This window comes from Aythya fuligula, chromosome 5 (assembly GCF_009819795.1).
Source record: "Aythya fuligula isolate bAytFul2 chromosome 5, bAytFul2.pri, whole genome shotgun sequence".
NCBI lineage: Eukaryota > Metazoa > Chordata > Aves > Anseriformes > Anatidae > Aythya > Aythya fuligula.
In genome coordinates, this window is record NC_045563.1 from 33240653 (window position 1) to 33253559 (window position 12907).

Consider the following 12907-nt stretch of genomic DNA (forward strand, 5'->3'; position numbering starts at 1 on the left):
GCTGACATGCATTCCTTGAAAACCTGTGCTTCTCATCACTTCTGGGTAGAGCAGCATGACAAATCAGTGGGAGACACGACACACTACGTTAGGAGTGGGACATTGTTACAAGTATAGGATCTTTACGGGAGGGATCTAGAGTGCTGTTGATCCTGGCGTGGGGAGCCAGCAATGCAATCCTGAAAATCTGACTGGAATCTCTAAAAACTTAAATTTTGGCAGAACTTACACTCAGAGGGATCACTTCAACTCCAACTGATGTTTACTTTCAGTTGTTCTGTAAATAACTATGGGCCCTGCCTGTCTGGAGCAGAAACTGAGCAGAGTGGACTGAAGGACTTCTGCTGTCAGCTGAATCTGGTGAATAGACTATACAATAGTCATTTTTAATCTTTTCTACTTGAACAACAATATTGACATTGTTCTTTCTTCCAGAAAGAGGCTAGGGACACTTACAAGTGGTGTGCAAGAGCTGCTTTCATCCTCACTGTGTAGCAGGTAGCCCTGTGATAGAGCTAAGCTGCTGGTTAGCAGCGCGCAGTAGCAATTTGGAATGGCTTGAGGCAAATAATACAGAATATGAAATCCCCTGCAGGGCCCTTTAAAGCTGCAGAAGGGATGTATTAAACTAGGGTTTAGTTAGTGCTGTCTGGGGAGTTGCAGTAAGTGCAACCAAGTCTTCTGTGATGCATGATCCTTAAGCATCCAAGGCTTTCTTTTCTTGCTTTCTCTTACTAGCACGGCATGTCTAAAAAAGCATTATTGCTGCATGGGACACTTGTATCAGACCAACAGGGATTTCAGCTTGAACTGCTTTCAAAACCAAGCTATGTTAAACAGGATCTTATTTCAGAATAAACATGCCCATATGGAGATTATGTTGTTATGTCACATCAAATTGCAGTATAGTTTAAAACTTTCACATGAAAATAAATCCCCAAAGGAAAGATCAGTTGCATCTGCGAGTTCACATATCCTCTTGGTGTGTTCAAGGCCTCACAGGGTTTCACCCTCACATGGTGACCAACACTGCTAGATGGAACCATATAAAAATCCTGGTGTAATTGATCAAATTTGGGGAAGGGTGACCAGGTCAAAATGTGATCTGGAGAGCAACCTTTTGCCTGTGTCTCTTTACCTGCAATTTCACTTCACGTCTTTCACTGCTGCAGAAACACAGTGTAAAATACAGTAAAAATAAGGTACTTGAAGCATCTAGTTCATCACGTTGATATTCCTGCTAGAGAAGACATACTTGTTTTGTAGGTGATTTTTTTCAGGTGTTCAGCAGCGACCTAAACTCTGTTTTAGTGAAATCAATGCCTCCCATTGGTTTTGATAATGCCTACGTAGGCCATTGATAAGCACTTCTGTAAATCCAGCCTAACTTCCAGCTGTACCTGATCTCAGCACAGAAAACGTCAGCACTAAACTGTTTTGCACAACTATTGTACACCATTACCAGCTCCACAGGGTACTGTGTCCTAGCGCTAGCAGATGAGCCTGCCTTTGTTGTTCATAACTCACTCTAGGGTCCCTCAGCATGTAATGTGCACGCTAGCAGGCTGTGGTTCATACTTGCCCAAGTTTCATTGCCAAAGCATGAGACTCCTTCACTTTCCAATTGTATTATTTTCACCTTTCTGCCGTTGTGATGGAGCACTCAGCTGCGGTTTGGGAGCAGCTGTTGTGTTTCCCTGTCTGCCTGGAGCGCTACCCAGACAGCTGCACTGTGGGACAGCCAAGGTGGCCGGAGCTATGCCCAGCTTCGTTAAAAAGTAACAGGGTTGGGTAAGAGGGGAGGGAGCAGCAAAATCTATGACCTGGAATAGATTCTACAGCTTGCTGGCAGTGAGTGCTCCAAAGGAACTGAGTGAGCTCCAAGCCTGATTGGAGATGCGTTTACTATGGATCCGACACAGTGAGACTCACTTGCTGCCTTGGTGAAAGCTGTTAGTCGTGAGGGGATGCTGAAGGCCTCTGGGAAAGGAAGTATTGCTGACAGCAGCAAACTGCTCGTGCTCGTGTCTCATGGCAACTTAAACATGCGTAAGTGTAGGTTCGCCGTCTGGTCTCGGCATGACTCAGACGCCGAGAGGGTCAGGTGTGGCTCAGAACGGGCGTGTGACGTGCTTTTTTTTCCTTTTCTTCCAGGTAGCTTTCTTGTGGATGGTAGGACAGTATGTTTAACTATGTGTCTGTTCCTGGTTTTATGAGCATGTTTTTCCAGTGATGATTGTAGTGTTTGTTTTGTGGTTCCGCTTTTGAGCACTTAGCAAATTATGGAGGAACAATTCAGTGTGCTTGAAGCTAGGTGGTAGGTTTATGGCATGTCAGGATTTCAGATTTTGCCCAATTTAACGTTTCTTTCTTCTGCATTCCAGAAAAAGGCATGGAATACCATTAAAACCATGGTGAACTTACCAGTGATCAGCCCCTTCAAGAAACGCTACTCATGGGTACAGCTGGCTGGGCATACAGGTGAGATGAATATAATATCTTCACTGGGTTTGACTCTGGAATGTGGTATGGAATCATCTTTATTGACCAAGTAGCCGATATGTTAGCTCCCTAGCGGGAAGGATCACTGTATTTGCCTTTTTGTACCTCAGCAATGACAAGGACAGGTTTTCTAGTACCAACCCCAAACCTTCCATGTGAATGCAAGGCCTTGGGAAAAGAACAAATATGGTGACAACTGACTTGATGGCCACGTGTTTGCCTAGTGAGGCTTGTCATTATTCACTGTGTGCGTGCAAGGAGCAGCTCAGTCAGCTAAGTCTAATTTTGCGTCAGTGGAACTTAACAAGTGTGCTCCTCACGTAAGATTAGTTTCATTGTTAAGATTTAAAAAAAAAATCACACACACACAAAAAAAACAAGAAACCAAAGAGAAGTCATTAGGCTTGCTTCTCTCATGCTTCATTTAATTCCTATGTAGCCTTTGTTCCTAAAGTGCTGGTGCGGGGTTTATTAGTACACATGTGGGCAGGCACCTACGCTGCATCGTGCTTTAATGCAGTACCTGAACCACCTCTTTATATGCTAATGCACTAATATGGTGCATTGCAACGCCATGCAGAGAGATTTATTTTGTCCTAGAAATGGAGTAGCTGCATGTGCACAGTGGTGTTGGTGGGACTACCGTGTAGCACACAGTGCCAAGACAACCCAGCCCTACTGCAGTTTCCATCGGTGTGTGTGGGGTTAGCTCGGTCTCTGTAGAATGGTGTGGTGGGCACATAATCATAACCCTTCTGGGGGCTTGTATAGGGTGGAAGAGGAGAGCTGAGAAATTATCAGAATCTGATTAGGAGAGAGCACTCCGGTGTGCGTCAGTTAGTTTTCTGTGGTTGCATTTAGTCCACCATTTTTGCAGCTGTTCTCTGGTATGACAAGTTCTTTCTAAAGTAAAACCTGGGCCATCACCACCCTAGCCCTTGTGCTGAGGCAGTGCCAGTTCTAGGATTTGTTCACAAGGAACCAGTTTGCAGTGGCCGAAGGATCCTGCTGTGATAAAAGTGCGGTGCTAGCCTCAGGTTTAATGAGGCCCTACTTTGGGGCCTATTTTATGTCGTGTAGATTAAAGGGTACCTCTGAATGAAACGAGTACTTTCCTCAGATGTTATTGGCAGGCTGCAGGACAGGAGAGTGCCTTCCGCAGCTGGAGTGTGATTGCTGCCAATCTCGGCCTGTGCAGACTCTGTCCTTTGTACTGTATGTCATTCGGACCCAGGGCTGTAAAAACAATCGCACTGCAGGCTCTACCTGCAGATTAGCAGGGCTCCCCAGAGCAGACGCAGTGCCTGAGGGTACACGCATGTGCAGTCACAGCGTGTGTGTAGAAAGGGCACTGCTTGGCTTCTGGCCTGTTGGAGGCTGTTTAATGATCGCTGACCGCACCGCTTTTGTACGTACACACTCAGTACGTATATCATACGCAAGGATTAAGGACAAAGCCAACGCTGTCAGTGGTATGCAGCTTTAAAATACCCTGTCAGAGCATTAATGAAGTCTGGCCTGTGGCTTTTTCCTGTGCATTTTAATGAGTATAGCAATGTTTGATATCCTAACAAAGAGTTTAGCATGGAGAAGAATAAAAAAAAATGGCCCGGAGCAGCTGCACTCCTTAAAGCTATAAATACTGATACGGGAACATAATCAAATGGACTTTCACACTTTCACAGCTAATGTCTGTGTTTGTCCGCAGTGTTTTATTTTTCGAGAAGCATGTTATCTTTTTTGTTCAGGGAAAACCTTTATCTGGTGTCGTGCTGCTGAGGTAGATGAGGCAGGAGTAGTGGGGGAAGGCGTTTTTCCCTTTTGCAAGTCAGGCTTTTCAGCATGTGTTTGATTTTCTTTTTAGGAAGTTTCAAGGCAGCTGATAGCGGGAAGATTCTCAAACGCTTCTCAGAGAATGAAAAGGAGTGTTTTGAGCGGCTGATGAAAGACCCGCTACGCTCCTGCGTCCCTTGCTTCCATGGGGTGGTGGAGAGAGATGGAGAGAGCTACATTCAGTTGGATGACCTACTTACTGATTTTGAAGGGCCGTGTGTGATGGACTGTAAGATGGGGATCAGGTGAGACATGAAAGAGAATTTGCTTTCTAACCTGAATGCATTTGAAGGAAGTAAAAGGAGGGGTCATGTGTTAGTGTTTTGTCTGGAGGAGCTTAGTAACTGTTTTAGAGCATTGAAATTCAGTCCAGACAACCTGCTGTTGGTTTGGCAATTGGCTTGGACAACCTGAGGAGAGTCATGTCCTACTGGTGCCTGATTGTACCTGGATTCTGGCAACCGAGTGACCTATAGGCTCAAAAATGACCCACATCAAGATATTTTCAAAAGGGATTTTGGATGAGGTTTCTCTAAAATGGCCTGAAAATACATGGGGAAAAACGACATGATTTGCTCACTGCCAGTTCATTTAATCTTTGTGTATGCAGTGACTCAAAAAATGCCACCAAGAGTAATTCCTGTCTGCAAATGTGAATGACTGATTACCAGTGAGAGAGCTTTTTTCCAAAGCTTGAGTGAGTCTTCAGTCATGCTGATCTTCTCGGTAGAGAAGTGTTATCATTTGCCCAGTACTGACTGTGTTGTTCCCTGCTCTCACATCTGCATGATGCTATCATCTTGTTCTCCAGATTCTCAGTTTCCTTAGCTTCTCTTTTTTCCTTATGCATGATTGAGAAGAAAAACTCAAAAATGTTATCTAAGCATGACAAATAGAGAAGGAATCTGCTGAGAGCCTGAAGTAGCGGTACAGAGAGGTAGAAATTGTCATGTAGTAATCTTTTGGGTGCCAAGTCAAATGCTCAGTTACTGAGATAAATGAAATACTCAACTTACAGGAGTGCAGATAAACCTTTTCAGACAGATGTAGATCCTTAAGTGAGCTGTCTACTAAATCAGACTAGAAATGTGTAGTGCTGGTATACCCAGAAGAAAGAGGAGAAAGGTTTGTCAGTAGTACATTATTGTATTCAAAGTAGTTGACACTCAGATAATGGGTGACAGCAACTCTTAAACAACCCTGTTTATTTTACATCGTGGTGAAGAAAGCACACTCCAGGCACTTCATAAAGTGCAAGCTTTGTGAAGAGAGGCAAGCTTTAGGAGTCCAGTAAACGCTGAGAACATGGATAGTGCCTTTGTAGTGGCTGCCAGGTTAAAGGGTTTCATTAAAGAGTTTCCTTTCCTTCCTTAGTTGCTTCTTTGTGTTTGGAGCTACAGTTCCTCAGATAGATAATCTGCTTTATTCTTTCCCTTTTTCTATATGAGGAGCGATTCTGTCTGTCTGTCTGATACATTTTGCAAATCTTAATTGCTTTCCGAGGCCTGATGAAAAAATAGCACATAACTGAAGTTTTTCTCAAGGAGAGAGAAGACAGTAAGACTTCAGCAGGCCTCTTAGCTTTTGATTTCATTGCAAGTCATTTCTCTTAACTGTCCTCTGAAAATACAGTTGTATGTCATGGCAGAATAGGTTTCAGCTTTCTCCCATTCTGTAAGCAGGACATCACAATAGCAAGTAACAGTAAGTAAAGGTATAGTTAGAACAGAAGTGAGTGACAAATCTGGATGCCCTCTACGGTTTCCGTAAAGAAGCCTGTGCAGTCGTGAGTCCATGCTTTTTAGTTTCCTTATAGGAAAAACTGGGATAATGATAATACTTCTCTGGCTGACCTCTCCTGAGGCCAGTTTATTACAAGCTATAAAAAGAAAGGTTTGAAAGTCATTGCAGCTTTGTTGGGATGTGATGTTTTTGCAGGACATACCTGGAAGAGGAGCTGACTAAAGCCCGTGAGAAACCAAAGCTGCGTAAGGACATGTACAAGAAAATGATTGAAGTGGATCCTCTTGCTCCCACAGCTGAGGAGAATGCCCAGCATGCTGTCACCAAGCCCCGATACATGCAGTGGAGGGAAACAATCAGCTCTAGTGCCAACCTGGGCTTCAGAATCGAAGGGATTAAGGTAATAATTATCCTTTTGCCTGTTCTTGGTGACTGAACTTTGATATGTTGATTAATTAAAACACGAGTGTGCATCAGTAGCTGGGTTTTCCTAAGGATTACATAAAAATGCATTAATTGAATCCACAGAGTTCAATGTTTTGTGGCTTTAAAGCATCAATTGTAATTGTAACAGAGTAGTGTCAAGGACGTTGAGCATCAAATGTGTATCAGCCATGCTTGGCTCAACCACAGAGAAGTTGCAGGAAGAAGCCATGCAGGTACACAGTGTATATACAAGGACAATCAAACTTGTAAGGAAGAATTCAGAACTGATTAAGTAACTGCCTCTCCTCATGTAATATTTTTTTTAGTCTAGAAATATGCGTATTTATTCCAAGTGAATCACAGTAAGGAGGCTTTGTTCCAGTTATGCTTATTTGCAAGGCATGTTAAAACATTAGCTAGATATTCTTAGGATAGAGGAAACCCCTTTAACTTTTAAGTACATGACATTGTCCAGTATTGATGGACTGAAATAAAGCCAGAAGAAAAAAACAGAGATAAAATTTATCCATCAACAAAATCCTTCTGTTGTTCTTAATGGATGAGTTTGTGCCCCTAGACCATTCCTAGGATACTGCCTTACAGACACAGAAGAGCCTTTGCCATGTTCTTTCCTACCCATTAATTCTTTATATTTGTCGTGCCCCGTGGCAATAGCAGGTACCTATCCAGAAGCCCTTAGGACCTACACTTAGAATATCAGCAACCTCACAAAGTTACTTGGATGTAACAGAAGTGCCTTCTGCTTGCATGGGTCTGTCACAGCTAGCCTGTGCTTGGGTTCTGATAGCGGGATTCCTGTAGCAGCACGGGGCAGGGTGAGGGCTGCCCAAACCCGCCTCAGCCCTGGATGAATGCTTGCTAGCTGAGGCCCATGGCAATGGCTGTGAAGATGTTAGTCTGGGTTACCCTGTGTGATTTCAGGGTGGTTATCAGAGCACAGCTGTGCCCACTGTCAGCATATATGTTTAATTTAGCTGTGTTTGGATGCAGTAAGTGATATTTGAATTAGTTTTGCTTCTGTTTCTTTGTTCAAGCACGTAGGAAAAAGAGAGTTAAAAGAAGGTGAGGCTCATGAGCAGAGCAGAGGCTCTTTAACCACCCCTTTCTTCTCTGCTTCCCTGTGTTGTCTTTTCCCTTCCTCATTCACAGATTCTCCTGCTGTGATACAGGAACTAGTGCTTCCAGCTCATGCTGTGCTGGCCCCCTGTACACTGTGCCACCCACTCCTGACTGTTAGACACAGGCATTCTCATGCGGGAACTGTCTGGGTGGAGATGATCTGGCTCTAGTTCAGCCAACACTCTTTCTGTCTTACCCTTTAGCCATCTCATGATGTATCATGGTACCTATTTTAATCCTGTACCACTTCAGCCCTTCGATGCACTCTGTGATGAAATCAGAAACCCAGATGATCTCAGGACCTTTTGCATATGTTCAGAAGATCTTTGATCAGTGTAGACGTATTTATGTTGAGTTCTGAAGAGTGACTGAGCTAAGGGAGTATAAGGGAGCTCCAGTAAAACCTCCTGTCTTGTTCTTTGTGATTTGGCTGTCTGTCAGAGGTGGGGAGGAGCACTTGGCACACAGACTGCATGGTATTTCCCTCTGTTGAGACAGTGCTGGAACTGTGTAAAACAGGGCACAAATACTTAATCCTGTTTTAAGCACAAGAAATACTTTGGAGTACTCCAGTGCATTAACTTTTTGTCTGTCTTTCTGTGCTGTCACGAGGGATGTAGGCATCATTCTCCTATTTTTGTATGTGGAGAAGTGGTAACAGTTGTTGTTCAAGCAACACAGCTAGTCAGTACTCCCAGCACTGTTTCACGGGAGCTGAACTGTACATCCCGTTCTGTATATTTGCAGAGCAGCAAAGCTCTGCTGTGGACGTCCCCATTTTGAAAGGAAAGCCTTTAAGGATCTGTAATGCCAGTGACTGGTTCATGGGAAAAAGGGGCTGTTCTCCCTGAGTACACTGATAATTCCTGGAGTTAGGTCAGCAGATACGTTGAGTGGTTGTTCAAGAATATTCCTGCCCTGTGGCTGCTGGGGTAAGAAGCAGAAGCAAAGAAGGTAAAAGTACAGAAGCTCTTCCATGAAGTGGCTCCCTGTAAATGAGATTCAGAATGCAGGTTTCCTCTTAAAGGGACTACCTGAAGGCTTGGTCTCACAAGCACTGTCTCTACAACAGTAAACTAATAATTTTGAGGAGCAGAGATGCATGGGGCTGAGAATCAGGGGTTCTTGCCTCCCATTCTGTCAGTGAATCTCTGTGTAGTTTTGGAAATTACTTCTCCCTTTGGTATCACTCCTTTAGATGTCAGCCAGGATAGCCCTTTTCCCAGAAGGACATCAGATTTGATTCATTAATCTTTGTGAAATCCATTTAGGTCACAACTTTAACAAAGAGCCCTTTAAGGGAAGTCTGCAGAGTAATCTGAGCAATACCGCACAGGCTAAGATAGGCAGCGATATCCTGCGGAGCAGCCAGACCTGCTGTCCTGCCAGCCTTGTCACTGCCACATCTGGTGTGAAGAGCTGCAGGCAGCCCCCAGCTGGGCTGTGCAGCAGCGTGCTCCGCCGTGCAGGGATGTACCTGTGGGAGCTGACAAAGGCAAGGCTTCAGGGAGCAAGTTGGGCAAGCACCTCCTGGGGGTCATGTACACCCTGAGCTGTTGCAAAGGCCTCATACAGAATATGAGGGATGGTGCAGTTCCAAGCCAGGGTTTATGTTTACAGCAAGAAAAGACAGGCAGAGATTATGTTTCCTGCCAACCACTCAAAGCAACAGAAAAAGTATTTCTAAACAACAAGGAAGGAAGCAACTAGTATATCCATTTAAAAAAAAAACACACACACACAATACAACAATACAGGAATAGAAGGGAAACCACAGCAGCTCTTCCAGACTTTGCTCTAGGATTTAGGGCATGCAGAGAGATTATTTTTAAAATAACCTTACTCTTGAGAAGAGATACGAGACATCAGACTAACCTCCAAATTTCTATGTTCTGTTGAGTATTACCGTACATCAGATCAGATGGCTCCTAACTGGTACTGCCTACCTGCTGAACTTCTCTTGCATAACTTACACATCTCATCAGGCTGACATGCCACACTTGTATCTGGCCCACAGCCTTGGAATAAAATTCTGTTTATTCTCCTGCTAAAATGTCTGGTAGGTGGGAGGCTGTTCTGCATGGCTTTGCCATTCAGACAGTTCATTCTTTGCATGATAAATCTGGAAATTTAGTACTATTGGATTTTTTTTTAACATATGTACTAGAGGTCCCAGTTCTGCTGTGGAATAAATAATATTTCACCTGCTGAGACCAGAGCTGAATTTAACTAGTTTTGGTGCAGCAACTCTTAACATGTAGAAGGGAGCGTATTTTGATGACCTATTAATTTACTCCTATAATGGAATTATGGAAACTATGAGGGATTATGAGTGATTATGGAATTATTGTGGATTGCATTGGACTGATACAACAGAGAATAATATAATTTGATAATTTTGCAGACTTTTGGTGGGTAGGGGCTACCAGCTGCAATAATTACAGTATTTTACATGCATGTCCTAAAGCTTGTATTAGTGTCTTTCGACACAAGGCATGTTCTTGGAGAAGTGCATACTCACACAGTCTGTGTTGACAGATGTCTCAGACTCACGTGCTGCTCTTAGGTACATGTAGCCTCACAAGCACAAACTGGCCACTGCCAGCACACACACAGACTTGGTTCTTTTTTCAGTAGCAGGATGCTTCTGTATTGAGCTGTACTGTTAGCATAAAAATACTCTGAATTTCTCCAGGACCTAGCCAGGTACAGGCATGCTCACACACAGTTCTTTGCCAAAATTCACACACCTGCCTCATCGCTTCTAGCATTTGTATCACTGCTTCCATTGCAAATCTTGAGTTGTTCTTGTCTAGAGCCTGCTTTCGATTTTTGTGACTTCTAGGTCATATTAATGTGCAAAGGAACCGAGTCTTAACCACAGTTCTTTGGTTTCTACACTGAAAAACAAAAACAACAAAACCCAACTAAATAGACGAGGAAAAAAAATAAGTAAAACTGGGTTTGAAAATGTCCCCATGCACCTCCCAGCCGGGGTTTGGCTACACCAAGCTAGATAGCTAGCTGAGCAGACAACTAAAGAGGTCACTGTGGTTTGCCCCATTGAACTTTGCACTGCTACTGCTACTACTGAGATGTGAGGAAAACCCTCCTGCAGGCTGGTAGTATCATGAGTTGTTTGGTTCTGTCTTTTTTTTTTTTTTTTTTTAAACTGCACTCAACAGGAAATGAAGTGCCATTTAATGTTGTCCAATCAGCTTTTGTATCTTTTCTCTTCCACCTGCTTTATTTTCTCTCTTCCTGTTTGACTACTTACTTTCATCTGGTTAGTGAGAGCTTTGCTGCTGATGGTTCAAGAGGATTGACTGATGAGAGGAGTGATATGTGTAGTAAAAACTGTCTCTGTGTTTTTGTGCAGAAGGCAGATGGAACATGTAACACAAACTTCAAAACTACAAAGACACAGGAGCAAGTTCTCCAAGTTTTTGTGGAATTCATTGAGGGCAACACAACTATTCTGGTGAGTCTGAACTCTTCAGGTTGACTAATCTTTGATCAATTCAACTTGCGTGATGGCCATAATTGCATTGATATGAGCAAAATGGATTAAACTACCAAAGAGGAAAGTGATTGGACTTTTAGTCCCTCTCAGCGGATAGACTGGGCATGGAGATGTGGTTGGCTGAGGCCCATCCTGGCAGCTCTTGCCATGCCAACCTCGGGTTCCTCATGCTACCAAACAGTCAGAAAAGCTAGCGTGTGGCTTGCCACCAGTCTCCACCCTGAGTGTGAAATACATCAGAAGGACAATGCTGTCCAAGCAAGTACTGGGGCGTTAGAAGAGCTCGTGACTTGGGAATTCAGTTTAGAAGAGATAAAAACAGAGCATGGGGACAGGAAGTGAGACTGGTGGCTGGCAGTGCTCCAATGTGTGAGGCTTGCCTCAAAGAGCAATTTGTGTATTCAGGAGTTCATGGTTTTTCAAGGGAAGCACAGCAGGCGTGTTGTAGATGGCATAACGTGTCTCCTGTCTTCAGAACTTCAAGGGTTGTCACAGTGTTTTGCTGTGATGTAGATGTCATTAAGAGGGAAGACTCAGGAGCAGCAGGCTTGGTAATGCAGGGCACCATTAATAATGCATGCTAGAGCTTTATGCATTGAGTATTCCCCCATATTCCCTCCCCTCCCCCCCAATATGTTTGGAGCTCCTTCTCTCTCACTATGGTAGGTTGAAAGATTTTTCATTGCTTGAAACTTCTCTTTTTTTTTTTTTTTTTTTTAAAAAAAAGTCTGCTCTGCATCCAGGTGATGTATCCATGCATCCAAAGCAAGACAGATAAGTACATTTGGTGTAATTGATGCAGCAGAGGAACTCTATTCTGGTCTTTCACTATGGAAGCCTATTGAAGTGTATTTTCAGATCGACTTTCAAATGGTGGCTCTGTTTTAAAGGACTTCTAGCCTAAAATTAGTGTGATCTCTTCATTATATTGATTCTCATGAGCAGGGTATCCTCATTCATTCTCTCCCTAACTGTTTATATATTTTTCTCTCCTCTTCCTCCAGAAAAAATACCTCAAGCGTCTGCAGGAAATTCATATCATTCTTGAATCCTCGGACTTCTTCAAGCGACATGAGGTGCGCAGTGAGTGTAATGCTCCGTTAAGGTGCATTGCTGCTTCATTTTACCATTCAGATGTACTTCAGAATAGCCCCTGCATTACTAGGAAGGAGTTTGTAGTAGAAGAAAACTAATCTGTGTTAACAGTACAGGTACCTCAAAGCTTCCATCACAACGATACAGAAGACTAAACCCGTTGAGGAATAATAAATCCTCCAACTTTATAACATCCCAGCACTTAGAGCTCTGTGCCACAGTTGGGAATGGTTTATTAGTGCCAGTTTCCTGTGGTTTCTCTAATTTCAGTATGTTCCAGTGGGAATGCTGTATTTTACCTTGCTGATTTCCACTTGTCACTGGAGGCAATTTTATTAATCATAGGTCATGGTCTTTCTTTGAAAGTAGTTACTGGCTTTTGCTGAATCGCTCAAATTGAGATCTGCTGCCAAGTGAGCTGGCAAACTGCTTTTCTCCCCTCTGTCTACTGGCTCCTTTTTGCCACCAAGGTGCCTGTTTATGTTACTGATCAATTTTGTTATGCAAATGGGGCATGCAAATTGTCAATGTACAAGCAGTGCAGCCCCAAAGTCTGATGGGTCCCAGGTGAGAAGGTCACCTGAGGAGGTTGTCTTCTTGGAAGCGTAAGTGTCAGGGGGGACATAAAGATGTGTTTTTAACCAC

General features: G+C 43.5%; 1 protein-coding gene across 1 annotated transcript in view; it reads left to right on the forward strand.

Annotated features, from left to right (window-relative positions):
• The window catches only part of ITPKA (inositol-trisphosphate 3-kinase A), a 38907-nt gene that overhangs the window by 21672 nt on the left and 4328 nt on the right, over positions 1–12907 (forward strand). Inside the window, exons 2-6 of the mRNA XM_032187994.1 lie at positions 2385–2481; positions 4367–4580; positions 6274–6478; positions 11024–11125; positions 12172–12243. Of these exons, the coding sequence (XP_032043885.1) occupies positions 2385–2481; positions 4367–4580; positions 6274–6478; positions 11024–11125; positions 12172–12243 (690 nt within the window). The remainder of the gene's footprint in view (positions 1–2384; positions 2482–4366; positions 4581–6273; positions 6479–11023; positions 11126–12171; positions 12244–12907) is intronic.